This window comes from Semicossyphus pulcher, unplaced genomic scaffold (genome assembly GCF_022749685.1).
Source record: "Semicossyphus pulcher isolate SPU_LCO1_2020_fin unplaced genomic scaffold, fSemPul1.0.p SCAF_5, whole genome shotgun sequence".
Lineage (NCBI taxonomy): Eukaryota > Metazoa > Chordata > Actinopteri > Labriformes > Labridae > Semicossyphus > Semicossyphus pulcher.
Window position 1 is genome coordinate 6487101 of NW_027211726.1, and position 27286 is coordinate 6514386.

General features: G+C 41.4%; 4 protein-coding genes across 8 annotated transcripts in view; 2 read left to right on the forward strand and 2 right to left on the reverse strand.

The window, feature by feature from the left end:
- Positions 1-1897: 1897 nt before the first annotated feature.
- On the forward strand, positions 1898-4170 carry LOC138609550 (snaclec purpureotin subunit beta-like). Its single transcript, XM_069682178.1, has 6 exons — positions 1898-1959; positions 2861-2926; positions 3056-3207; positions 3474-3593; positions 3760-3874; positions 3961-4170. The coding sequence occupies exons 1-6, from the start codon at positions 1926-1928 to the stop codon at positions 4032-4034; spliced, it is 561 nt and encodes a 186-aa protein (XP_069538279.1). The 5' UTR covers positions 1898-1925; the 3' UTR covers positions 4035-4170.
- A 680-nt stretch (positions 4171-4850) lies between these two features.
- LOC138608755 (zinc finger protein 706) lies at positions 4851-9068 on the forward strand. The gene is made up of 4 exons (XM_069681318.1): positions 4851-4882; positions 6394-6544; positions 7145-7278; positions 7458-9068. Exons 2-3 carry the CDS (start codon positions 6410-6412, stop codon positions 7238-7240), a joined length of 231 nt encoding a protein of 76 aa, XP_069537419.1. The 5' UTR covers positions 4851-4882; positions 6394-6409; the 3' UTR covers positions 7241-7278; positions 7458-9068.
- A 1033-nt stretch (positions 9069-10101) lies between these two features.
- Positions 10102-20741, reverse strand: bmp8a (bone morphogenetic protein 8a). The gene is made up of 7 exons (XM_069681375.1): positions 19336-20741; positions 14500-14692; positions 13431-13579; positions 12727-12906; positions 12202-12281; positions 11957-12067; positions 10102-10917 (listed from the first exon to the last, which is right to left on the reverse strand). The coding sequence occupies exons 1-7, from the start codon at positions 19862-19864 to the stop codon at positions 10768-10770; spliced, it is 1392 nt and encodes a 463-aa protein (XP_069537476.1). The 5' UTR covers positions 19865-20741; the 3' UTR covers positions 10102-10767.
- A 4020-nt stretch (positions 20742-24761) lies between these two features.
- The window catches only part of macf1a (microtubule actin crosslinking factor 1a), a 228581-nt gene continuing 226056 nt past the window's right edge, over positions 24762-27286 (reverse strand). For all 5 annotated transcript variants that reach the window (XM_069681889.1, XM_069681887.1, XM_069681885.1 and 2 more), the window contains one exon: positions 24762-27031. In XM_069681889.1, the coding sequence (XP_069537990.1) occupies positions 26784-27031 (248 nt within the window). In that variant the 3' untranslated portion in view covers positions 24762-26783. The remainder of the gene's footprint in view (positions 27032-27286) is intronic.

Below are 27286 nucleotides of genomic sequence, written 5' to 3' on the forward strand. Positions count from 1 at the left end.
TCTGAAAACTCATTTTTCTGTTCATACTTCAACCTTTACTGCAACTGAGTGACGTCACTCTTTAGTCTTATTTCATACTTTTCCTGCGATGTCGTTAACTCTGGTGTCGCTCTGCCCCGGTGAGCTGATGTGGAGTTATGGAGGGAGAGAGAGAGAGAAAGAAACACAAACCTGTCTGTCTCTGTTCTGTGTGTGTATCATATGGACTCATTTACTGTAATAAAGTGATGAAACTGTGTTCACATTGTGTCTTACTCTGTCAGTTATTTAGATTAAATTCCTGCTCGATCCTGTGTGTGCGGTTAAATCAGACAACTCATCTCCACATGGATGAGTTGGTCGATTTCTGTGAGCACATCCACGAACATCATGTTCACTTAGTCAAAACCTGTCAGCTGAGGTTTATTTTGGCAGAGTATGATTTTATAAACGACAACATGGTCACGTCCCCCGGATTAAAGGCTGACCAATTAAGTTGTGCATTATTTCCGTGTACGAATATCTCTTTCCTATGTTGTAGATTTTTCTCTTAAAGTTGTTGTGATGATGGGTAGAGATTACTTCCCTTTTAGCTCTGTTTAGCCACGTCACATTACATTGTCAGGATGTTTTTAGCAGCCTATGAAGTCTAGAACAATTGTTAGGATTCTAGACTTTGAAATAAATAGTGCAGCTTTTACACGACACATCACAGAGAGATGCTAAACAAATACAAAGGAACACAAGTTCACTTCAAAGAAAAGAGAAATGACCACAAAGAAACAAAACCCCAACAAAGAGGTGCAAAACAAAAGGAGTACAAGATACCAAAACAACTTTAAGGAGATGCAAAATAACATAGAAGTGTAGATCACCACAAAGTGACCCGAAATGTCTAAATGAACTAAATGAAAAAAAAACAACCACAGAGACACAAAAAGACTACAGACACACACAAGACAACAAAGAGACACAAAACAACCAAAAAGTGATGCAGAATGACCACAAAGTAAAGGAAATGACTGCAAAGAGACGAGACGACGATAAAGAGGTGTGAAAGTAAACAACAAAGACGTGGAATCAACCAGACACAGAATAAATAAGCAGAGGGGCATAACAACCACGTTGAGATTGAAAACAACCGAACAAAAGAACTCACTAAAAGAAAGAAAATGCCTAAAAATGACACAACTGCATGTCTGTCCCTGATGAGGAGGGGTTTGTGACCTTTTACACGGATTTAAAATAAGTGGCTCCTCGGTGCGAACTGTATATTATTTTACTGAAGTGTTAAGTCATGCTGAAGGTATCTGCAGAGGACGCACTCTGAGGTTTTATAACTTTATCTGAGGCCACAATTTTCCCTCCGTTTTGTCAGCTGTCGGTGTTAATACCCACCTGAGGTTGTGCACGGGCGGAATATCAGCCTGCACTGATGCTTGTGGGGAAAACACCAAAGCATCCTTGTGTTCTTGCCAAAACCTGAAAACAGTTACTGATTCATCTTACACAAGTAAATAAATCACCTTAAAATGAATGTCAGTTCAAAGAGTGTTTCCTTGTAGCTTCTTGTATATAAGTGTTCTTTGTCAGCAGTTTTCAGAACCTGCAGACTCGGCTGAAAGGTTCAACTGGACCAAAACAGGTGAGACTAATATGCATCTTTATCTGCACGCTTTCCATCACAGTTTATGGATGACTGCATTGAAAAGCCCATAATATAACCACTAACTCAAGTCTGTTCTCTTATGTGTGTGTTTTTCTGATCATTAGATTAGCAGTCCGTCACCGCTCCTGAAGAGGAACAATGAGGCTCTTTTTTCTTCTCTGTGCCGCCTTTGCGTTGGCCGTTGCATCAGGTGAGACTCAACTTTACCCATACCGTACTTGTTGTTTCTGAAGGTGGATAACTGATGTCTGAATTCTCTCCCACAGCAAATCCAGTGATGGAGATGAAGCCAAATGAGACTCAACTACACGGTAAAGAGCTCGTGATGCATCTTTGTACTGTTTTTATTGTTTACTAAAATTACAGTTTAAACATTATGGCAAGCTTTCTGCTCAACACGATGCCCTTCTGCAACATTTATGTGGCACTAATCTGTGGGTGTTTGTGTAGATGCCGAAAGCTGTGTTACACTACAGCTAGAATGGTAATTGTCTTTTAGCAGCAAATAATAAAAGGATGATTATTTTTGCAAACATTCACCATGCAGCTAGATATGCCAGTTTATCCAACAGTTAGTTCTGACTAAGTAATCTGAGGAGGCATTCGATGAGTGGCGATATAGAGATCAACATCACTGGGACTTTTCACTCTGTGTATCACTCCGCCTCAGCCAGGTGTTCTGAATACTGTTAGTTAACATGACAGCAGACTGTGTATGTCTACAAGCTGCTATCACAGAGCAGACTCACATCATACAAAGTAGCTGATCTGTGGTTACCTGTAGACACAGAGTGCAGGAGAATGTTTGGGTTGCTCGGCAACAACAGTCCAGTTTCAGTTTAATTGTGGAACCAGTTGAGCTAGTGGAGCAAAAAATAATCTGTTGTTGATTGTTACTGTTTACTACTATTTTCCGCTTGTGTAACTGTTGTATAAAAGCAATATCACACTGGAGGTTGTGATGTTGTCCTGAATATCATCACAGATGTGACTATCTGCGGCCTCGTGCCTACGACCGAATCACAGCCGTGATGATATTCAGGACAACCCCACTCCCTCTCATGTGATATTGCTTAAATGTACAATTATTAACATAAAATGACACCTGTGAGATAAAGGAGAAAAACTGTTTAAACCCTTAAACATGCACAAAAAAAACATGAATACTTAATAAAGTAGTTCTACAACAATGATGTTCTTAACTCTCTGCAGAGCCAGTGAAGGAGCCAGGTGACAAGCCAGGGGAGGAGACTGAGTCAGTTCAACATAACACCAGAGGTAAGACAGACTTTGTCCTTCTGTCTGGTAGTTTGTTATAAATCATGTCAAAAATCACTGTATGTTTGTACAACAGTTAAACTCTCTGACCCAGTTAATAAATCATTTCTTCTGTCTTTCATACGACAGCAGGAAGGATGAGTGTATGGTTTGAACGACCTACAGTGTTTCCACTTCGTGACTATTACTTTGAGGGCAACAACTGTCCGTATGACTGGCAGACAACTGGGCAGAGATGTTTCAAGGTCTTCAACCAACCGATGGCCTGGGTAGATGCTGAGGTACTCTTACATCACACCATCTTACACTGAAAGCCATTAAATTCAAAGTGTTTTAACTGGAGGTTTTTAACTATGTTTCATATGTAACCCCTAAATTACAGTTATAGAAACTTTGGCCTCACATCTACCTCAAAATCTCACCTCCAAAAGCTTTGTTACATATGTACAAATAAAACAGTGTAAACACTTTTTTAAAAGTGACGAATGGGTGTTTAATTGAAGTCAAAATGTTGGTCTCATGGGCTGTTTATGTGTGCTCTTTACAGAAGCATTGTTGGAGTTACGGCACCAACCTCGCATCTATCCATAACCGAGAGGAGCAATATTTCATCGCGATGATGATTCGGAACGGCAGAGCTTGGATCGGTGGCAGTGATGCTGTTAGGGTAACGTTCACACACTTTATTTGTATAACAGAACAGATTCTTCTGTATAGTATGAATGTATTTGTAAATTTTCCATTATGCTAATTCAGACCGTTTTTGATTGTTTCAGTGAGTCTTTAAAGTATCTGCATACCATTATTTACATGCTCTTTTTGTGTTTGAACAGGCCAACGAGTGGTTATGGAGTGACGGTTCAGCGTATGATGGCGGAAGCTGGGAGAGCTGGAGCCGTCAAATGCCATGGGAGAAGCCTAAAAGATGTCAATCAATAAGTCAGAGAGGTAGAGTTACTGAATAAAATTACCATTTTTTAAAAATGATTACAGAAACTTTTGGATTAAACTTTTATCTCTTGTTTTCTTGTTAGAGCCACAGTTCCTGACTGAGTGGTACTGTGAAGAAAACCTTCCCTTCGTCTGTGGCACAAGACCACGGATGTAGAATCCGAAGTGCAGGATATGGGAAAAACATCCTCATCAATTCAAGAGATAAAGAGTGTGCAGTCTTTAACAGCCCACATGAAAACTGTTTTTAAATCACATAAAACCCTTTAGATGCAAGGTATACATTTATAACATTCTGTGATCATTATTGGAAAAATAAAAGCAGTTTCTCTGAATACCCAAGATACTGTCTTTTTTTAATTACAGGTGTCTTAGATCTTTCACCAGTTAATTCCATCAGTATTGGGTTTTTGGTGTGTCATGAAGCAAAGATTGAAAGCCCACATGACCCTCCACAGTATAGGGATATAGACAAGCGCAGCCCTGACCCTGACTTACATGGGTCAACCCATGTGTCTTTCAGAGCAGTTAAGATATTAATTTGTGAGTTTGTGTTAGATTTAGTGTACCTTAGTTATTAAAAGTTTAAGCTACAATCTCCAATAGTTTTATTTCTATATTCTCATTCAGTAAAATGCTCAATAATGTGAACATGACATGAACATTTAATACATATAGATTTAAGGTACATAGTTTTGGTGGATATATTTTAGATCTTTTATTTACCGGTATGTCAGAAGATCTAGAATTTACATATAAACCTAATGAGTCAGAAAAAAATTATATATATTGTAATAAAAAATATTTACAAAAATACATAAATTGCCAGAAAAAGCGCAAAATCCTACTTACTACTGCTCAAGCTACAGTTCCGCTCCAGGCCAGCTGCGGCGCTGCTCATGATTCTGCAGGCTCACTGCGACGGTTAAAATCCTTCTCTGAACTTTCCTCTGGCATTCAAAAAAAAGACCGACGAAAGAGCGAAGAGAGAGACAAACCTCGAAGGTAAAGCCGCCTAAAAACGAACCTATATGTTACTAGTTGACACTTATAGCTAAATAAGATGTTATCTAAGAGTGATTTGTACTGGAAAGTGTATCCTTTATGCCCCAACAGCATTGTATTGCGGTGTAACACGGAGTCACATGTAATCTCAGTTTCTCTAGCTAGCTTAGCTAACAGTGTTAGCTAGGCGGCGCCGGTTGACTACAGGCCTGTAATGCTGACGTTAAAGCCGGTTGTTTTATGTCATCTCTGTTTAGAGTGAACGTCAGACTTGTTACTATGGTTACGTATATCTTGAAATTTTTACGTTAGTCACTGATCAAGAGTTACTGTTAGACCAGTTGACAAACAGTGTTTTAACATGATAATCATCATGTTAGCTGACGTTAAAGTCGCTGCTGTCGTGTTGTGAATCGAGTTTAACTATTTAAAAAGTAATCTAGGCAAAGATGTCTAAAGAGCTGTGTTTATTGATAATGCATGTCATTAAGCTTTATGAAGTTAATCGGTTTAGTAAAAGCGTTAAATGGTACCGTTAGCTTAGCTTATTTTTGCTAAAACTTTGTGTGATCTCAAGCAGAAACTAAGTCATAATTTAAAATAAAGCCTGTAATGCTGTGAGATAATAACGACTGTTTTTATTCATCGTTTTAACTTCTTTTAAGATATACAGTACAGTCAATTGTTCAGAACATGGCACAGGTACATGATTTTGGGGGGCTGTCCGACAATTTTGGCATCCTTTCATGTCTGTGTTTAGTTCTCTGGAATAGGAATAGATGCTCTTTTGTCCTCAAACACAAAAAAGACAAATAAATTCTCATTATATACATTGAAATAATTACTGGCTGGGAACGGCATGGCGATCAAATAGGGAAAGAAAGACACAAATAAATAATAGATAAATGTACTACAGTGTTTCTAATCTGTTCTCATAATAATTGGGTGGACAAACTTTCCATAAAAACATCAGTATATAGAGCAATTTATTGTAACAATACTTCAACTGATACTGTTGAATTGTTATCGGCAGAAAATATATGTTTTGGTTATCTAAAAAATAATTAGTATTGTTAGGTCTCTAAACAGTCTCAGATCATAATATATTAATAACAACATTGCCTCAGGTAGGATTTAGTGCATCCATGCTTTATTACATTTTAAGTCAACATTAATGGACCAGGTCCCTTGTAATATTATAGATTAGATTTAATCTGGAGTTTTGTTTTTTATTCCTGGTATTAATGGCTGTGTTACAGGGAAGTTATATAATCTGCTGAACCCTGTAAGCTGCTATTGTTCAATAAACAGTCCGTGTCTACTGAACCAAACAAAATCTACACTACATTTTGCTTTAGGTTTATCACATCCTAAAAGTACCGGATGTTGCTGATGTTTCACCTACTATTGAGATGTAACCTTTCTATCTTTTTGTGTGAGCAAACAAAGCTGTGAACTGCAAAAAGTTGCCCTGGTGGACAGACTGTGATCTTCTTTTGTTATTCCTGCAGGTCAAAGTTGAAGGCCATGGCTCGTGGGCAGCAGAAGATTCAGTCCCAGCAGAAGAACGCCAAGAAGGCAGCAGATAAGAAGAAAGGCCAGGGCGCTGACCAGAAGACTGCAGCTAAGGCAGCACTGGTGCACACCTGTCCTGTGTGTCGGGTAAGTGGTTTGATAACCTGCAGCTAAATATATTCAGCTTTTGTTTATTTTAAGTTTATTTTGTCTTTAGTAAATGAGTGACACTTACTCTATCTACAAGGCTTATTCATATGACAGCCAATCGTATTTACCAGGTCTGTGTTAATTTGATTGTTCTGAATTGTAATCAAATACTTGTCACATGTCCAGAAATTGGAAAACATCAAAAGTATGCTGAATTAAAAGGACATTTTGTTGAGTTGTTTACGAGGTTAAATCACATAAAATGAAGGAAATTAAAAGGGGCTGAATTTTGAAATGCAGAACAATTTAACACCAGAAAGCTCCAGTTGATATTTGACATTTCAAATTTACTATTTTCTCAAGGGCTGCTTTGTAAGCTATTTTCCTTACCCACTGAGTATTTTCTTTATTAAACGAAAACTGAAGATGGCTTCATAAAATGTGCTTGTTTTATCTGAACAATCCACCGATAATCAGTTTTCTATCTAAAGGAGAAAAGCTAAAAATTGTCAGATTTCAGTGACGACTGATACAATGAAGTCTTTTTTCTTACTACAAGTTAAAATACATTTCAATGATTCTCCTTTTGTTTTTCAGACACAGATGCCCGACCCCAAGACCTTCAAGCAGCACTTTGAGAGCAAACATCCCAAATCCCCCATGCCTCCTGAGCTGGCAGACGTTCAGGCATAGAGCTCTGCTGACTGGACTGGACCTGAACCTGAACATGGGTAAGACTGAGTGTAGTGCTCTCTTTAAGCTGTAGGGAGTTTCTCCTCTTAGACTTCTATTTTAAGAAAACTCTTAAAAAGACCTTGTAGATTTATCAAGGTGCACCAACAAACGACTCGACTCACCAGGTCACATTTATTTTCAACAACACTAAAAACAACCAAACTGTTGCTTACAGATACACAAAGACCACGGACTGAACATTGAATCACGGAGGATGAAGGACGATGAAGATGAACACTGGGACCCGTCAGTATTCATGGGCAGCGGGTTGAGCTGGAGGGAGGGAATGGATGTGTGTGTGTATGTGCTGTGTACGTACATGTGTGTTTGTGTCAGAGAAACAATAACAAAGAGGCAGAAGTACACCAGCACCCACTTTTTATATTTATTATGTAAAACTACCTGACTATTCCACATTTGGATCTGGGGACCTGCAAGATTACCTGCTAACACTGAACAAAATTACAACCCATGACTTTTAGATGTGAGAAGTCTGAAAAAGCTACAATGGGGAATAAAAAACCTTTATTTTCAATGTACGGCTCACTAACAGCTCGCTGTACTGACAGGGATAGATGGCACATTAAAGGCCCAGACTGTAGATTGCTCATCCACAGCGGCTGTGGCACTGCTTTTTATTTGCCCTCTCACATGAGCAAAGAGTTTTCACATCGGTGCTCAGCCTCCATTCAAGATTAAAAAGACCAAAATTCATCATGACTAAACTTGTGTGATGTCAGAGTTTATGTTTGTTTAAGTTGAAATGCATAAAATTAGATCAGTGAAATATTTTAGGGGATTCAAAGGTTTTGTCCAACAAGAGAGAAACAAACTCTGCAGCTAAGCCTCCTCCGTGCTGCTCCACAGGAGTCTGCACTCAACAGGCGTTTTTGGACCGGAGGAACTTCTTTAAGATCAGTTTGAAGAGCTCACTCCCTTTTCTTGTGCTTGCACTGCAAGAACTGGAGATGATCACTCTTCTTAGAACCCTGTGTCAGCAGGAGCCGCTAAGCTCGTCCTCCAGAGCAAGCGCGTAGGAACCTTTGCATCCTTAAGAAAACAGTGTTACAGCTCGTAGCAGTAGCTTAATAAAGAGCAAATGGAGCACAATTAAAGTCTGACGTCTACCTTTCAATTATCATGAAACCACTGACGCATTACAAACACACGCTGCACCCATCTAGCTGTTTGAATACGGGGTGTTTCTAACTGCCTGCCAGCTTATGTCACTTGAGTTTCTTTTGGCTGTACGAATGCAAAGAGAAAAAAGTCCTTGAAGGTCTGTGGCTCTCAGGGGAGCTCCCTGACACTGTCCGGTCTGAAAACGCCTAAAACACCATACAACAGTACCTCACGTTAAAACCACACAGGTCTCATAGTATGTTTTATTTTTCTCTCCTAAATCCCTCGTCTGCTCATTTTAGTGTTGTCCTCCTCGGGCTCGTCTCCCAACGTAATCTTGGCAATAACACCACCTTTACCTCCCTTCAGTTAACCCAGAACAGGATTTATTTTGAAAGACACAGTAACCCCTCTAACACACGCACTCTGTGTTCATTTATGCTCTCAGCTGTTGTTTGGTTTTCCATCGTGTAAAGAAATTGTAAGTAGCCCCAGCGACCGGGAGTTGAAGAATTTAATTCACTAACTGCCAAAATGATTTATTCCCTGTTCTTTTTGGTTCCTCATTTATTCTCTAGCAGGAAAATTGTCACTAATTTTCTTTCACTGTACTTTTTTTTTTTTTTTTACCCTTTTCAATAAATTGAACAATGTATTTAATGTCGCCGATCTTCTCCGCTGATTCTCTGTCCATGGTGTCCACATGCACGCAGGTGTTACATCTGAAGATGGCACATTTGGCTCCTGGAAATTGCAATCATTCACATAATTTTGACATGTTATGGAACAAAAAGTGAATGGTGAAAATAATCTGTAATTAAATAATCGTCAGAGCACTAATCACTTTCATGAGAGTAATTGTTGGGTCTATAAAATGTCTGATAATAGTGGAAAAAAAGCTGTTACAATGAGGGATGGGTGATGAATTTCCAATAGTCATTGATTTATAAACAACTGACTTTTATTTAATCTTAAAAATCTATTTGTTCCATCTTTTTGACTGTTTTACCTGTTGTAATGCAGTACTGCCGCCAGACGGTGGCTGTAGCGCAACTGAAAGCTGTTTGCTAACCGCTATTAAATAACAAGAGAAGAAGAAAGCATTGGTGAGATTCGGAACCGGAGAAAAATGCAGAGACTTTTGCAGCGTCAGAGAGTTCTGTGTGGAAGTCATAAAAGAAAGAAAAAATTAGGTCAAGTGCAAAGGTTAAACTACTATATCATAAGACTCCAAAAACGATGCACAGTAAGAGAAATGATCCATGTCTGTGTGTTATATAGGGTGGAGGGTTGATTCCAATAATAGTCGAATAGCCAATCCCTAGTTACCATAGTCGACAAACGCAGGGTGACGTCCGTCTTCGTATGTTTTGATTTGTTTGAGCAGTGGTCCAAAACCCAGCAGAGAGACATTCACCCTGACAGAGACAAAGCAAACACTCCTCACAGAGGGACAGTGTGATGTGTTAGTGTTGCATGAAAGTGACTCAAATGATAACCAAAGAAGTCAGATTATTTTTCTATCTTTCCACAACCTTTTCAAGACAATCACTTTTAAAAAATATTTGCAGCAAATGTTAATGAAATACTTTTTTCATAACTCCAGAAGTAGGTGAAAATAATGAGCTGTGTGTGAGAGTGAAGAATGAAACGTGTAGGAATAGAAATCTTCACAGAGCCACGTCAACAGATGGTGAATATTATTTATTAATTTAATACAATTTGACGTTTTCTCTTTATATAGACTTTGTGTCACAACAAAAATAGTACTGTCAATAAATTTCTGTTTTGTAGAATAAACCAACCAGGCATCACTAACGGCATCTTCTGCCATCCAAAATCATCTGCCTTTCAAAGCTGTCTGAACACTAAACGTAAAGTAACTTGTATAATTCCACGTCGTCCGTCGCTGCTCAGAGAGACACAAATATCTGCTTTAGGAAAGTTGATTTGAAAGAACATTTGTACTCTTGAACAGTTGGAAAATATGAACTGTGTTTATGAAAAAAAAATGTTCTTACTAATGACTTGTATGAAGCGGGTCAGAGGTATATCTGCAAAGAGTCAGATTTATGCAGGATAAGCTGAGAGCCCTGCTGATGATATGGACACAGATATACCAAAGACGCAGACGGATCAACGTTTTAAAAACCTCTGAGTTAAAGTGCTGATTAGGTATCTGTGAACTTTGACTCTTAGGTTTCTGATCCTAAATCAGCACAGAGCTGTCGGATTTTGTTTTCCAATCTGTTTGCAAAGATCTTCAACATCAGCAGAGTTCATGTTTAGATTAAAAACCATCCTGATTATTTGAGCTGGACTCTTCTTGGTGTCTGGGCTGTGAACTGGAGCTGTTTGGACTCTCATAGACACCCGCAGGTCTTCACCACCATGTTGCGGTGCTTCTTGAGGATGACGTTGTTGTTGTCGTCGTAGAAGAGGACGGAGATGGGGCTAAGCTTGGTGGGGGCGCAGCACGCCTTAGGAACCTCGTCAGGCTTCAGGAGGTGGACCTGCCACAGCACAGAGAGAGACAGTTAATATTCAGGTGTTTAAGTAAAGCCCTACTCTCATTAGAGCGAGTATTCAGATCAATTTCTTTAGTGAATGTTTAATACAACAAAAAAAATTTGATCTTATCAAAATCTGCTTCAAGTATCAAAAGTAAAAGAACTGATTCTGCAGGAAAATGTCTCCTGTGAATGCATTAGATTGTTAATAATGATGCCTCGAGATGGAGCTGTTATTTAACTATATGTATACAGTCTGGTAGTTCAGCTCAGCGGTTCCCAGCCTGGGGGTCAGGTCCTTTAAGGGTCACTTTTATAAATCTTACAGGATGTTACAGGATGATCTTTAGGGTGAGAAAGAAACAGAAATTCTCCCTCACAAATGTGTGTGCACATTATTCAGATTTTCCTGTAATGTTTGGTGCTGTGTGATGTATTGGAAAATGTAAATTCTTTGGGCCCTGAACAGTTATTGCATTAAAACCTTTGACATATTTGAAGTGGAAATGGCTCTTGAAGAGTTTGCTGATAAGTCATGAACATCTGAAACATGACGAATTGGAAGAGAGGTCACAAGCCGGACTGGAGACAACAGCAGACAATCTTAATCAGCAAAGTAACGTGTAACTACAGCTATCAAATAGATTTAATTAGAAAAAGTGAATCATTTCAGTCTGTTATGTGCTGCAGCAGCAGCAGCTGTGTAAAGCAGAATGAAATGTGGACAGTAAATGTACTTAGACTCATTCCACCATTTAAATTTGTACATAACATTTTCAAGAAAACAGTTGCTAAAGTTAGGATGAACAAACAGAAGTGAAGAAGATCCAGCAAATATTGTTGTCCCAGAAACGAAGCTGTAGGACACACTTAATAACTAAAAGCTCAAAGGAAAAGGCCTTCACTTCTTAACAAGTATTAAAGCTTAGTGGTTATTATAAATATACTTTGGACCATTTTGTGATGCAAGACCACAGTGAGAAGGGTAATGCGCGCGCGTGTGTGTGTGTGTGTGTGTGTGTGTGTGTCATGCAGTACGTACCACTTGCTGGATGAGGGCGTGGTTGGTGGCGTTCATGCAGGAGCCCAGAGGATAAAAACACTCTCCATCACAGTAATAAGCTGAATATCCAGTGGGAGCCAAAACCCAGTCCTGAACACAACCACACAACGATACTCATCTATTACGCAACAAGTAACTGGGCATGCAGAATAATACAAAGAGCTGCAAGAATAAAAACATGATTATAAAATAAGGAGCGGGAGAGACGTAAAGTGAGCGCTGACCTTCCACCCCAGGTCGCTGAAGCTGACGTACAGTTCATGTTTCTTACACGGCTGACCTCCATTGTTTGCAGGACTGCGATCTGAAGAGAGAGCGAAAACATGATGTAAGATCAAAGTCACTGAATGATGAACTTTGGTCAAAGTTAAAGGTTTCAAAAGTGAAAACAATAAAAACATTCAGAGAATAATTTCTTTATATCTTTATGGAGCACAATCATGACATCATGTCTCAGCAGGACTGGGTTTCCTTTAATTTAGCTTCATTTAAAACTAACTAGTAACTATTCAAAAGTTATTTATATATTTCTTCAATTCTTTGCAGATTTTAAAAGGAGAATTAACAATTTTAACTTAAGAAACAAGCTTAAAGACATGTTAAAGTCTTTCAAGGCTGAGACACCTACAAGCTTAAAGTGAGCAGGTTATTAGATACATTTATTTAAAACACTGTAAGACTCAAACAAACAGTGAGAACTCAGGTGTATTGATGTATGAATATGAATAAATATATGTGTGGAGCCTCACTGTGGATGCTGGGGACGGGGAGGTCGTATTTGGGCTTCTTCCTGCGGGGATGCGGTTTGACGGCTCGTGGCGGTCGACAGGGGATCTGACTCTCCCTGAAGAAGGTCACCATGAACGGCTGTTTGGAGCGAGGACCCCGGCGTCCCACCAGCCCGATCCAGCCTGCAGACAGGGAGCGGTCTGAGGGAGGACAGAGATCAGTCAGTGGTAGCTCCAGTTCATGTGGAAGCATCCACACATTTTATGTACTCAGTTTTCCTGTGATAACGAGTCATTAACGGTTGTTTTCTTGAGATATTGACTTATTTTTCTTGTAATCTCGGAATAAAAACGCTGTTTTTCCTCTTATAATGTATTCATTTATCTCGGTATCTTGAGATAACAAAGCTTGTTTTCTCGTATTTACGGGGTAATTTTCAGACCAGGACATGCCATGCTGCTGTTGGCCACACTTACAAGGTAAGCTCATCCTGTTTGTATGTTTGTTTGGTGCTTTTTCAACTCTGGGGATACGAGTTGTGGTGGTGCAGCTTTGTTATCTCAGATAAAGAGATAAATAAGTTGAGATCTCGAGAAAACAAACGGAAATGACTCGGTATCACGGGAAAACTGGAAGAGTAGAATAAAATGTATGGATGCATGTCCACTATGGGCTTCCGTAAGTTCTGCTTCTTTTAAACGACACATTGAATCAATGCACCCACCCTCCTCCGTCTCCACGTAGAGACGGATGCCCAGGTTGCTGCGGGGGTGGAGGAGCCAGTGGTTGGAGGCTGAGGTGACGTCGAAGGCCAGCCAGCCCTCCTGTCCTGCAGGCACAGACTGCATGTCCAGCAGCACCAGCTCCGGCTCTCTGGAGAGGAGACAGAACACGAGGGACGACAAACGTCCAATTTAAGAAAGAAAGAGCAAATGTTTCACTTTCATACGGAAGCTAAGAGCAGCCAGGCTCACCATTATTATTCTTTAAAAATTAGTATTGGATTATATTTTATTATATTGTTATCTTGATATAAAGAGAAAGCTTCACTGGGTTATTTTTGAACACACCATTACATTCAAACAGTATCTGCACATCTAAATTAGCATGCACGACACAAAACATATCTTCCAACACAGCCTGCTGATGAATTTCTTAGTTTTAAACATTTTTTCATTAGAAAAATACAAACGGGGGAAATAAGGAAAAACAAAGTCGGTTCAGAGCCAGACAGACCGAACAGAAAGTCTCACAAAAAGGCAGACAAGATGAAATAGAAAACAAACAAACAAACAAACAAACAAACAAAACCCAGAGGAAGTCCATACCACACATATTTAATGTAATGCTTTGCTGTTGCCTTTCTGATAGTAACTGATGTGAGCTTCAAATCTCACAATCTTTTCTTGGCTACTTTAAAACAGACAAAACAAAACTACAAATGTAGGCATCACTTTCTTACTGTTCAGTTATGGACACCTTTATAAATGCTCACATATCTGCCTTGTGTTGTTTGCACACAAAAAATTGGGTCGTTATCTCAAGATAACAAAATGATTTACTTGTTTTCTCCGATATAAAACGAAATACTTGCAAGTGTGGCTTCAAGGCTTCTGTTTGTTTAACGATACACAGTTACTGCAATTTATCTTGCAATTACTGTGTTTAATGCCGTTTTCTCAAGATCATAAGCTAATCATAGAAAAGAGTTGTTGCGATGATAATAAAACTTGAAAGAAATAAAGAATAAATAAGTACAACTATAAAAAGGAAAGAGGTGAGTTTGAGGTAACCTGTGTCTGTTCTCTCGTTGGATCTCGTAGACGGAGATGTGCAGCGTTCGGTTGGCCCTCTGTCCCATCGTTAGAGTTTTATAGATGCGAAACTCCGCCGCCGTCACCGTCTCACCCTGAGGGAGGGGCGTCAGGTCGAACCGAAACTCCTTCCAGTACGGACGAGGCTGCAGGAGGTCTCGCTCCTGCTCCACTGCAGAGAGACAGAGATTTAAACATTACTGATATTTCACAGAGAGACGATAAAAGAAGGGCTTCAGGTGTTCACAAATATCACTGGCAGCAAAAAGATTTTGGTTAATAAACTTCTGTAAGTACAAGTTTGAGGGTCTTGTAGTTTATACGAGTATTTTACTTTCATTCTACTTTACACTTTAATGCTTCCTCATTTTAGAGGGAAATATTCAGTCTTGTTAAATACAGAGAACAGCCGTAGCTACTGGTTACTTTTCAGTTCAAAATTTTACCATCATTTAAACATCGCAGAAGCTTAAAAAACAAAACACATTGTCAAATATTAAATCAGTGGTTCAATGGCAATGTGTTACAAGGACTGTCCTTATGACGATGTGTTTGACAGCAGGTGCGCGCTGCGGACGTATGTGAAGGCAGCGGAGGAGCAGCCCCACCTACTCCCCCGAACAAAGTATCCAGAGCCGTATAGAGAGAGAGTCGCGTCAGTGGAGGTTCAATATGCTCCATGATCCGCCATTGCAATGTCGCAACTCTCTCTCTATACGGCTCTGAAAGTACCGCCACTCAGTCAGTCAGTCACATACAGACCCGTGCGTAGGGCTGACCCCAGCGGTATCTTTGGGCGTCTTCTCTGACCTCTGATGTTTGAGTTGTTTGCCGTTCCTCTCTAACATTCACCGAAGGATCATTTAAATAACTGTGAAGCCCAAAGAGGTCAAATGATCTAATATTTCACAGAAACACGATTAAAGTCCAAAAACTGCAAACTAATTTCCTGCCTTGTTAACCGTCCAACAAAGAATAATCTAATAAGAAAGAAGAGCAAAACATTTCAGGCACAGGAGTCACTTTACTGCAGAACAGTTCTTTTAATACTTCAGTAACACTAAAGTCCTGTAGTGTGAATAAAGGAGGATTTAAAAGCAGGACTTGTACTTTTAAAGCAGATGTGTGTCTTCATTTTTGATTGAGTTAAACTGAGAGCACAAATATAGAAATACATTTTTGTGAACACTAAAAATAAGTTTTATTTTGGGAGTAAACTTGGGAGTTTTTTGTACGACCATAATAACCAGCTCAAAGCACTTATTAAGCAGAACGCCTCCAGGTCAACTTCCTGTTAAAGACAAGGTGAGCGACTTACACACAAATGTCTGACACCAAATTAAACCTGAATCACCAGCGCAGTGCGTGCGTGCGTGTGTGTGTGTGTGTGTGTGTCCTCGTGGAACCCTGCAGAGACTCGAAACAGCTCCGGTCACCGAGGTTTTGGCACATTCACAATAACTACATGGAAAATAAAGATACTGGGGACGGGACACCCCTGATGGACTGGGCGTGCTCATATCAGCACACACACACACACACACACACACACACACACACAGCAGTAATTAGAGACACTTAGTGCCCTGAACCACAGCAGCTGCTCAGCACACACACCACTAATTGCAGCCTTGCTGGTATTTTTAGAGTCTCTCCTCCACAGCAGTATTTTCATCTCGACTCGACCGTTTGCTTTTTCTTCGCTGTGTGTCAGTGGGGCCTTTAATTCTAACCAGCTGTGTCTTCCCATTACACATGCGTAGGGACACACACCCATGTTTGATTGAACTTGCATGAACTGCACACGTTGATTAGATTAGTCATAGAAATAGAAGCTGCATTTAGCGGATCTGCTGTGGGTCAGGTGACAGATGCAAGAACAGGTCATGCTGAAAACTTCTGTTACAAGCAAGAAACATAAAAATGCACTATTATCCTTTAGTTATTATGTGCTGTAACAGATACCTTTCTCAAGGAGTCCTTATACTTTCGTGTAGATTTGACGGAGTTCAGAGTTTGACGTCAAAATAAAAGCCTCTCTTTTTCAAAGGAAACACCGCCGTGCATTGTGGGTCACGATTAAAGCCGTGAGTCGCCTTTGTTTACTAAACGTGGCTGTTTGAAGGAGGGTTTGCTGTGTTTCTGCTGTGCTGACTGATAAATTTCAGGGTGCATTTTTCTCCTCCAGAACTGAACCGAATCTCGAAAAGGAAACCACTCATTTTACACGAGTTCATTAGAGAGCGCGTGCAGCGGGAGGAGGTGATGTTTCCCACGGTAAAGCGGCTGCAGATCACCGTCCAGAGGAGGAAGGAAGCCATTCAGAGGAGGATGTTTAATTTTTATGCTCGGACAGATAGGCATCAGTCAGGCTGCTGTGGACGGGAGGACAAACATTCACACAGTCTGGGTGGCAGTGCTCAACAGAACTTCTTTTATATTTATGGGAGACATTTTTATCATCAAATAATCTGGTTATTTTCTGGATTATTTTCCTGCCATCATACATTCTAAAAGGCTCGTTTAGTTGAACAAACTGTCTAAAAAGAAAAGACACTGATATGTTTGCATCACACACAACAAAAAAGTGTGAAATCTTCTAATTTTAGAAGCTAAATTTTGCTTGAAAAATGATTCACACAATAAATCATCATGTTTCTGTCAATGATCCAAAAGATTAATCAACTTTTAGCTTCAGCTCTTCATAAATTACGATTTTGACGCTTCAAAGTACTACCTAATATATCCAGTTACTTCACTACATTAGTAAAATTACCTGAATATTGACATTAAAGGACATTTAGAGAATGGATTCCTCCCTCTGTGCAAAAAATGTTCAACAAAGATTTAATAAAGTTCTTTTTTAGTCGTGTTTCTGAGACAGAAAACTTTCAGCTTTAAACATCGATGACAAAATCGAAACTGTTGCGGTTCGGTCTATCATCTATCAAACATCGTACCAGTACGGAAGCCCTAAGCGGACATGCATCCATACATTTATTTACTCCGTTCTCCCGTGATAAATAAATAATAATAAATTATTATCTCGAGATAACAACGCTTGTTTCATTGTGATAACGGGTTACGTTTCCAGCGATCTAGAAAACAAAACAACAGGTTGGTCACTTTGATATCACAGAGCAGGACGTGCCATGCTGCCGTTGCCCACACTACAAGTGATAAACATCTGGCTTTACGGTGCTGCAGCGTTGTTATCTTGTCGTTATAAATAAGTCCAGATAACGAGAAAACAACCGGAAATGACTCGTTATCACGGGAAAACATAGTAAATAAAATGTATGGATGCATGTCCGCTAAGGGCTTCCGTATATAAGAAATCTTCTCAATGCTGGAGCGTTTTTAGGATCCTGTAGCTGCAGTAAATGAGGCCGCTGAGTTCGGGAACACCGGGTTGTAGTGAAAACCTACAAATATATTTTAGACATGCTGGTTTGAATCCTCTCAATTTCAGTGTTTACATTTTGTGGCTAAACAGCCTAAATGTCAAAACCTGCTCTGTCTATATTCAAGGCTTAATGAGAAGTTTGGACTTGGGACAATTTGGGAAATACTCTTATTTAGTTACTTCCAAGAGTGAGGTGAGAAGATTGATATACATCTTTAAAAAGTAGCTGTTAAGCTTAGCTTAGCTTAGCTTAGCATGAGGACTGGAAAGTGCCTACAACCATCCCGTTTATGTGTGCTGAATGTTTGGAAATATGGCAGTTTTACTTTGGGTTACGTGAAGACGTTAAGCCCAAGGTAAAAAAAAAAACACCTTAAAATCTTAAAATCATTGTTTAGTGATAAGAAAAGTATTAATATGACATTAAGCCTGGTACACATGACCTCCTGGTAAAACATCAAACTGTTTTCAGGCAGATTTTGTACCCATTAGAAATGAGGTACTATCTGTTAGTGAGCTGTGAGGTGCTGGTAGGTGTTTTGTTAGCTTAGGACAGCGCCAGACTAGCTGTTTCCAGTCTTTATGCTAAGCTAAGCTAATAGCACGCTTCATATTACACACATAGATGTGAGATTTTAATCAATGTGTTAATTTAACTCTCAGAGAGCAAGAAAAAAGATGTTTGCCATAAAGTCAAAACATGCCTTTACAATAGTCGACCGGCATCTGTGTCTTTTACTCTACCAGAGCCTGCCATGCTAAAACTTTCCAACCAGCCACCATTAGCCTGTCAATCAAGCAACTGACAAAGGTTGGACAAAGGAGGTCCCACTCCTACTTAAAATTTTGAGTGATTGCAATCATGAGCTAGTTGCTAAAAGAACAAATAACATCTTTTTGGGGACTATTTTGTTTTGAAACAAGATGCGATCGGCGTGTCGAACGACCTAAATGAAGCTGTCATATCTGTGCAAACGCACAGTGCCGTCAGAAGATGAAGGACGCGTCTGTTTGCAGCCAACAAATGAGCACACAGGTGGGGATACCTTTAAAGTGATCAAGGTGCACGACTGCACAGATTTTGATCTTGTTGTCATGATTCAGCTCCATTCTATGGTCAGCAGTCTGACAAAAGGGTTCATTGTCACTAAGTCTCTGCCTGTTTTGACGCGTCAGAAGAATTTACATAACGGCGCAACTCAAGTTCCTCTCTATGCATGCTTTGAATCTAAGCATGACTAAGAGTTCCTGTATGTGCAGCTCAGTCCTGCTTTCACTGCTCATGCTCTCATCCAAACATCCAAACACACCATGTGGCAAATGTAAACTTCATCATTTCCTGTGCGTATGTTCCCACACAGCTTCCCTACAGCACCAGCAGCAGCGTCTTCCTGCACTCGTTAACTCACCCAGGTTGACGAAGCTCATCACGGTGTCGGCCTCGCTGACCACTGTGCCCAGCGGAGGTGTGTGCGTGCTGAGGGTCGGCGGGGCCGCGTAGCTGACCTGAGTCAACCTCTCCGCCCCGCCAAACCTCCCCATGCCGGGTCCGTTCACAATAATCTCATTCCCATCATCCTCCCCGTCAACAGACATGGCGTGGTACAGGTCCAGCATGAAGAGGGGAGCAGAGGAGGGAGGGCGTAGCGGCGGGTGGGGTCTGGGTCTCCCCGGCAGCCCCAGGATGGAGAGGATCTCCTTCTGCATCTCCTTCTTCTCGCGGCCGCTGAGCCGCCTGAAGCTGGAGTGCACCACGGCCTCGGCCTGCTGGCTCCACAGGGAGAGGAAGAGCAGGAGCAGCAGGGGCAGGAGGAGCAGGGTCCTCATGTGGAGGAGAGGCCGGTGGGGTCTGGCGGTGGATCTGCCGCTTTTGCTTGTGTCCTGTTGTTTCATGTTGCAGCAGACACAAGAGAAGCTGTGGGAGACGTCTGAGGCCATGGCTGCGGTCTGCTCCTGTTTCTTCTCCTGTTTGCAAATCAAGATTTTTATATCTCACAAATAATCAGTTTATCTTCCTCCAGTGTTTCCAGACTGAAAACCACAGTGTTTCTACTCGCTCCCCTGACGGTCCGTCCTCCAGTCTCAGCACTGATTTATGCCTGATGTGTTTAGAGGAGAGCAGCCTGTGGACGGGACGTGTTTACCGCCTTAACTGCCTCTGTTTATCTCTCCCTCCCGCCTTTGCCTTCCTCTCTCCCTCGTCTAACTTCTCTAATCTAGAGGAAGAAGAAAAATATCTTCGCCCTGTGATCCACGTCTCCCTCACCTCTTAGTCGTGCAGCAGAAGAAACAGAGATAATGAGAGTGAGGGCATAATTACAAGCCTGCAATGTGTTTTGAATATAGACAAACAATGCCTCTATAGAAGATCGGTCTGCTCTTTGAAGTCGTAAACTTGGAGGATGGAAAGCAATTTCAGTGATGAGCAGGTGCTGCAGAAACTGGAGTGAAATGTGAGAGCTGTGTTATTAGTTTGGTCCCAGTCCTCCTCGACCTCACCAAGAAATGACGCTCACACCTGCTGCGGGTCAACCAGATACCTCCAGAGAATCCTCTGCTGTGGAGAAACCACTGCTGGAAGCTTTTATCCAGTCATCCTCGAGTGCTTATTCATCCATTCACGACGGCTCCCCACCCACACGTCTCTGGGGTTCCAGATGTCTTTCTTAATCCAATTTATAGAAACGAGAACTCCAGGAAATTGTTTTCTGATTGTAATCCTTCAGAGAGCGTTTCTCCTACAGTCCTCAGATCTCTCTCTCTCTCACACTCTGTTGGGAGTGTGTGAGCGTCTGCGACCAGACGTGTGCAGCGGTGAGAGTGTATCCTGTGTGTGAAGCTTACAGAGTGTAACAGTTGTTCATAACCAGGAGGGAGTTTCCCTCCCAGCCTCCGCCTCTCCACCTCTTTCAAGTCTTTAAAGTTCTCTCTGCTGCTTACATCTCATCACCACCCCTCCCAGTGGTCTCTTTGGGAGACCTCATCTCTCTCTCCCTCTTACCTCCACCCTTCTGTCTTTTCATCTCCTCATGACTGCCTGCTTTCATAGCTACTCAAGGTTTAAGTCTCAGGCTGCTCAGCAGGAAGGACGTCAAGTGGCCTGATGCCGTGTTTAATAGCAACTCTGCTCACAACTAGCGTGAAGGTTTTGAAGAAAGTGGCACCGTGTTTGGAAAGCCGAACCTGACGAAAGCCGGCAAAAAATACTTCTGTTAGTCAAACGATTTCAGTGAAGTGATGCAAGAAATGTAAATCTCTATACTTTTCCTTCAACCTTCAGTCAGTTAGTAAAAAAGTTTCTTAATAAGTACTAAAGTACTAAATATAAGGTAAGTTGATACATTTATTTCCAGCTTGATAGCCGACTGAAAGAACTGTGTGGCTAGCCAGCTATTCTACCTGAAACCACCTGAAAAAACAGCTTTTTAAAGTTGTAATCTCAAAGATTTCATTTCAGTTCTCTTTGGCGATAAACGGTAATTGCGGGAGCACACTTCCCAGATATCCAGACAGTGCTGCATGTGTGACGTCCACGGTTGGCTCCGGTTGTAACTCTTGATTTTCCTGGCTGACGGTCGCTTTCCTTTTCAGACTGTTTGCTTCATCTGAGCGTCGAGTTTGTTTCTTTTTCTTTGGATTTTCACTTCTTGTTGAAGTTGTATCTGTAGTCATCCATCTTTTCTTTGTTTGTTCAGCCATAGTAGATTACTGTTTACTCGCAACACTTGCAGAGAGCGGAAAATCAGCCGCTTAGCTCCGCCTACCCTCTCTGGCAGACCAACCACTGCTGGGTGATGGAAAACGTGTCACTAACTGGGCGCCGCTTGGGATTTTTTCCGTAAAAGTCGCCACAGACAGCCAGTCTGTAATACTGCAAATGCAAAGGCTTTCATCAGTGGGCCATAGGCTCAGTCACCATTGTGTTACCTCATTCATCGATAGATAGAGACTTAACAGACATTTATTTAAATGAAAATCTTCAAGATTATTACTTTAAACTAGCTTTCTTGTTAAAATCTCCTTTTTTAAATGTAAATACACCAGCCAGTCGAATAATGTTAATAATCTCTATATTTTATACTAATATAGGATCACTTTGGGAACTCTTGTAACAGTAGCTTAAGCTAAAGCAGTTGAGCTGGAAAGCTAACACAAGAGAAGTTAGCTAGCTAACACGACGTACACAACTTAAGTTTTTTTACATGTTTGGTAAATAAACATGAAATCACACAAATACAGAAAATGTAGACGTGACAGCGTTAAGTCCAAAACTTACTTCCAAAGTTAAAGTAACTTGAAGACTTAGATATTAGCATAGTTACCTGCATTACTAGCTTAAGTTGTTAGCATTAGCTTGCCGGTTAAATTGCTCCACTTACAGTGTTAGTTGTCTGTTCATTAAGTTTATGATTTTTTTGAATCATATGGTTCTCTTTAGTCACTTGCAGTGTTCTGAACAATGGCTGCTATTTATGACTTTTGGCTGAGATGTTTTCATTCCTTACAGAGGTTAAGCTAAAGTCTCAAACATCACTGCCATAGCTGTGGCTTAGAGCCGACAAACCACAGAGCTAAACTCCAAAGACAGTCTGCCGTCACGCGAACTTTAAAGAAAACATTTTAACACTTCTTCTGTGAAGTGCCAGGTTTCGAGTTACGCTGTTTAACCCTTTTTCCCGTCGAGACGTTCATCAGTTAACCGAGCTTGCCCTGCAGCGAGGCGAATGCGAACACACTGTGCGTATGTGAGCTCGAACCAGAAGGATTCAGAGGGAAGAAATGACTCAAATATAGTAGTGAGGTTCAGCCCTGTGCCAGCCTGTGTTTGTGTACTCTTTTCTTCAAAGCGGCCTGGTACTTGTGGTCACTTTGAAAGGCATGAATAACACTGACCAAACCAAACTGACCGCAGTTCATTTCGTCCTGGCTGAAAGGGCGAGTCCCAAATGCCAGGAATTAACGCTGTGCCCGGTTTGTTTTTCTTTTATTCGGCACATCTGAAACTTTAGGGGGTTTTGTCTGGAGAGATAGCGGTGAGGAGTGAGAAAGGATGAAGAGGAGGAGGTGAAAGAACAAAGAGGGAGTGAAGAACGGAGGAGTGAGAAAAAAGAGGAATTGAAAGACAGCTGAGTGCCCTTAAAACCATAAAACCAAAGTTAAATGAAAAATGACATTCCTGAGAGACAGGAGTGGTGGAACAGAGCGAGGACTGTCATCAGAGGAGAAGTCTGGGATGACAGATGGACTGCAGGAAGGACTGGCGTAGATGGATTGAGAGTATACAGAAAATGAGAGGAGTGTGTGTGTGTGTGTGTACACACAGCTGCACAGGGAGGACTGGACCTCATCATCTCCGGTGGAACCACCAAATAAACAGGACAAAGTTATTTTCAAGTTCTCCCTCTACGTTGAGCGCTGACACGTAAACTGGGACAGAACTGGACTTCTGACCATCACCACCGTGTCCCCTGTGTTTACCTCTCCGTCTGCAGAAGAGAAGATCCAGTCGGGTGTGTCCTTATCTGTTACAGGATAATTACCTAGAAATGTCCGGTCACTTCCTCAGAGTCTGTGGTCTGCTCTCAGACGTGACTGCTGTCGGCACGCACATGCACACAAGAGAGAAGAAACACAATTTGCATCTGTTCAGCTCAGTCCAACCCATGCAGAAAATATAAATGTATCCATACATAAACAATACTTAAAAAATCTTGTGTAAAAATGTTTGCATGTGAACACTAAAAATTCATTAAAGCGATAATGTCGAAGTTTTTCATGTAAATAAATGTCTGTTAAGTCTCTATCTATCGCTGAATGAGGTAACACACTGGTGATTGAGCCTATGGCCCACTGATGAAAGCCTTTGCATTTGCAGAATTACAGACTGGCTGTCTGTGGCGACTTTGGCGTAAAAAATCACAAGCAGCGCCCAGTTAGTGACGCGTTTTCCATCAGCCAGCAGTGGTTGGTCTGCCAGAGAGGGTAGGCGGAGCTAAGCGGCTGCTTTTCCGCTCTCTGCAAGTGTTGCGAGTAAACAGTAATCTACTATGGCTGAACAAACAAAGAAAAGATGGATGACTACAGATACAACTTCAACAATAAGTGAAAATCCAAAGAAAAAGAAACAAACTCGACGCTCAGATGAAGCAAACAGTCTGAAAAGGAAAGCGACCGTCAGCCAGGAAAATCAAGAGTTACAACCGGAGCCAACCGTGGACGCCACACATGCAGCACTGTCTGGATATCTGGGAAGTGTGCTCCCGCAATTACTGTTTATCACCACAGGTGCCGCCAAAGAGAACGAAACGAGATCTTTGAGATTATAACTTTAAATACAACTCCACAATGACCAAAAAACCTAATAGTAATGTCATGCATGAACATAGACCTAAAAAGAAGGAATGATAGTGATGCACGCAAACAAACACAACAACTGGCAGTTTTACAAAAAACATTACGAGCTGAAATGAAACGTGATATTTAACAATCACCACCAAGGAAAAGAAAACTAAAACTACACACTAAAAATGTTTACATATATGCAGAATAATAAACTGTACATAATGTGTGTACACTTTTTAAAAATACACACAAATATTATAAAAGATTCTATCAAAGTCAAAACTGACAAAACAAACACTTCATGGTAAAAGCATCAACATGCAGCAGTTATTTTACAGTTCTTTTTGCTCAATCAATTCATCTAATGTCTACAAAATATCAGGACAAATGGCACAGGTTTTATTATTCATCTTTACACACGTAAGCACACGTACCTTCGACACACAAGCTTGACTCTAAAAATAATCCAGTCAAGTGAAAGACAGGAGACAGATTTACTGCAAGCATATTTTTAATACAAAAACAGAACAAAAAATTGTTTATAATTTTAGTTTTTTGTTTTACACAATTGACTCCTAGTAACACCCCTCGCTCCCTCCATGTTCTCGTCATCACACTGAGAGTAGCACAGCATCAAAAGGTGGAGGACTCGTCTCCTGCGCCCTGAATCCCCCTCCCCTCAGAGAGACAATAAATAAATAAAAATCACCTTAAGATGTCTTCTTACTGTAATTTCATTAGTTTCTCCATAAACTTCATCTCTTACGCGGAGATAACACACAGACGACTCGGCCCCGTCGACGACGGGACATTAGAAAAAAAAGCCTAGAAGAAGAGACACTTGGGAGGGACATGAGGGAGGAAAGCCGCTCTCATTGGTCCACTCCGTCTCGGTCTCCTGTCATTCATTTTTGTAGTTCTCTCTACATATGAAGGGCAAACCCCTTTGGTCATGGTCTGGGAATTGTAGTCATTAGCGAAAGAGAAAAATGAAGAAAAGGCTGCCGCTAGAATCAGCGACCTAGTGAGAAATGTTACAATGAAGTAGAAACACTTTACACACAGATAATGTCAGAGAGCGGAGCGGACATTTCCTCGGTACAAAAAACTCACAATGTCTTTAACCATAATACTAAATCACTCTCCGCCGATGATGATATGACATGAACTGAAAAATAAATAGATTCTCCTTTCAGGCTAGATAACAAAAGTACAACTGGATTATAAATTAACCAGAAAACAACGAGAAGAAAAACAAAATGACATTCGCAAATCAAAAATTTTTGCATACAGTGACTCATGTCAATGACCTCTTTCGTTTCCTGTAACAGTGACACACGTAGGACACACCTCCTCGTGTGTGTGAGAGTGTGTGTGCTGCTGTGTTGAGGGCAACACAGTGTAGACATTAAGATTGAACTGCAGAGGAAGAGACAATTAGTGCATGCTGGTTGTCGAACATGGGGTTAGGTTACACATGTCGTATATTGTCAGTAATGTGCTGTTAGTTGTGGGTGTCACCGTAAAAATAGTCCCTTCTATTGCCGGTTTGTGATTATTGTGTGTCCGATTGTAACATGTGACAAAACCACACCGCCTTTTACTGAAACGCACACACGAGGCTGATCTTAACGTTCCAGCGGTCGGGAGGAGTCTGCTCTGCGGTGTCGAGTGTGTGAGTGTTTGCCCTCGGCTGCAGCAGCACCGCCAACCGCCACCGTCACCACCACCGACCCTCTGAGTCCGAGGTCAGCCGGTGTGTGTGTGTGTGTGTGTGGGTCGGGCAGCATTTTTCCCGCCTCCCGAGCTCTCCACACGCGGTTTCCGCTCCTACAGATCTGCTGAGGTGACACTTTTTCTCGCCAACCAGTCCGGAGGAAGCGACATGGCAGTCGTTGCATATTTTCTTTTTAAACTCATCCTTGAGGCCCACAAGCCAAAATAATTCTCTTTCTGTTCTTTTTTTTTCCTGAATGTCATTTGAGCTTTTTTTGTAGTTATTTTTAGTCGTGGTGGCTGAGTCCCACTCCCTTCCCCGCCTCTGTGTTAAGATGTGTGTGTCTGTGTTTCAGTGCGGTATAAAGCAGTTTAAAGACTCTCTCTGTTGCTCCGTGTCATCGGGACAAAAGAGTGTAACACAAAGTAAGGCAGCATCACGTCAAGTCAGTCTGGGTTTTTGGTTCCGCGCTGGTGGGGAACTTTTGAAATCAAAGCAGGAGACTGGAAGGCAAACTGGGGTCGCTTCTTAAAGGGGAAGAGTCGCTTTGGACCCCACAGACCAGAACTTTACTCCTCTTGTGCATGTTTCAGTCCGTGTATGAGACCGGGGAAAGAGTGAGAAGGAGATTCACTCATCGTATCCGTCTCCTTCTTTCCGCTGGAAACTGTCAGTCATAGTGCACAGATTCTTCACCCTGTGGATGGACGTCGGATTAAAGAGCTGGTGCACCAAACATGGCCACTCTCTGTGAAACTGGGGAGTAACAGTTCGGCTCCTGTTCCTCTGTGGCGTCTGTTATTTCTTCGCAGACCCCGGGGTCTTTGGGCTGGGGGCCTTTTTGGAGATGGTGGGAATCTTGGAGGGTTTGGCCCCGCCCCCCGGGCGTCGTGGGGTGTCTGAGGCGTCAGAGCAGACGGAGCGAGCGTCCTGTAGCTCTGATGCGTCTGAGGCATCGCTGCCGCGGCGACTGCTGGCTCTGCTGCCCGCCCTGCTGCCGGCTCGGCTGGTCGGACCGCTGGCTGTGGATGCCCCTCGCTTTGGATCTACAGGTGGAGGGAACACGGGGAAGAGAAAATCGTTTCAAGTGCAAAAAAGTCTCAGCTTTGTCAAAAGTAAAGCTCTTGTTTATAATAAACCCAACTAAGGTTTGAGGTTGTTTAATCATTCATAATCAGTTTTTAGCCATGCTATCAGCAATCTTAATGAACACAAATGTTCTGTCGGCCAGTTTGATAAAAAAAACTTCCAGATGAACGATGCAACATGGGATTTAATCTAGTGCACATGGATTGCTGAAT

Excerpts from the sequence above, each read along its gene's own strand:
- LOC138609550 (XM_069682178.1), top strand. The coding sequence starts at position 1,926 with ATGGAGATGAAGCCAAATGAGACTCAACTACACG. Across the intron at positions 1,960-2,860 it reads AAATGAGACTCAACTACACG|AGCCAGTGAAGGAGCCAGGT; the intron begins GTAAAGAGCTCG and ends AACTCTCTGCAG. Across the intron at positions 2,927-3,055 it reads AGTTCAACATAACACCAGAG|CAGGAAGGATGAGTGTATGG; the intron begins GTAAGACAGACT and ends TTCATACGACAG.
- LOC138608755 (XM_069681318.1), top strand. The coding sequence starts at position 6,410 with ATGGCTCGTGGGCAGCAGAAGATTCAGTCCCAGCAGAAGAACGCCAAG. Across the intron at positions 6,545-7,144 it reads ACACCTGTCCTGTGTGTCGG|ACACAGATGCCCGACCCCAA; the intron begins GTAAGTGGTTTG and ends TTTGTTTTTCAG.
- bmp8a (XM_069681375.1), bottom strand. The coding sequence starts at position 19,864 with ATGGCCTCAGACGTCTCCCACAGCTTCTCTTGTGTCTGCTGCAACATG. Across the intron at positions 13,580-14,499 it reads CAACGAGAGAACAGACACAG|AGAGCCGGAGCTGGTGCTGC; the intron begins GTTACCTCAAAC and ends TCTCCTCTCCAG. Across the intron at positions 12,907-13,430 it reads CTACGTGGAGACGGAGGAGG|ACCGCTCCCTGTCTGCAGGC; the intron begins GTGGGTGCATTG and ends GTCCTCCCTCAG.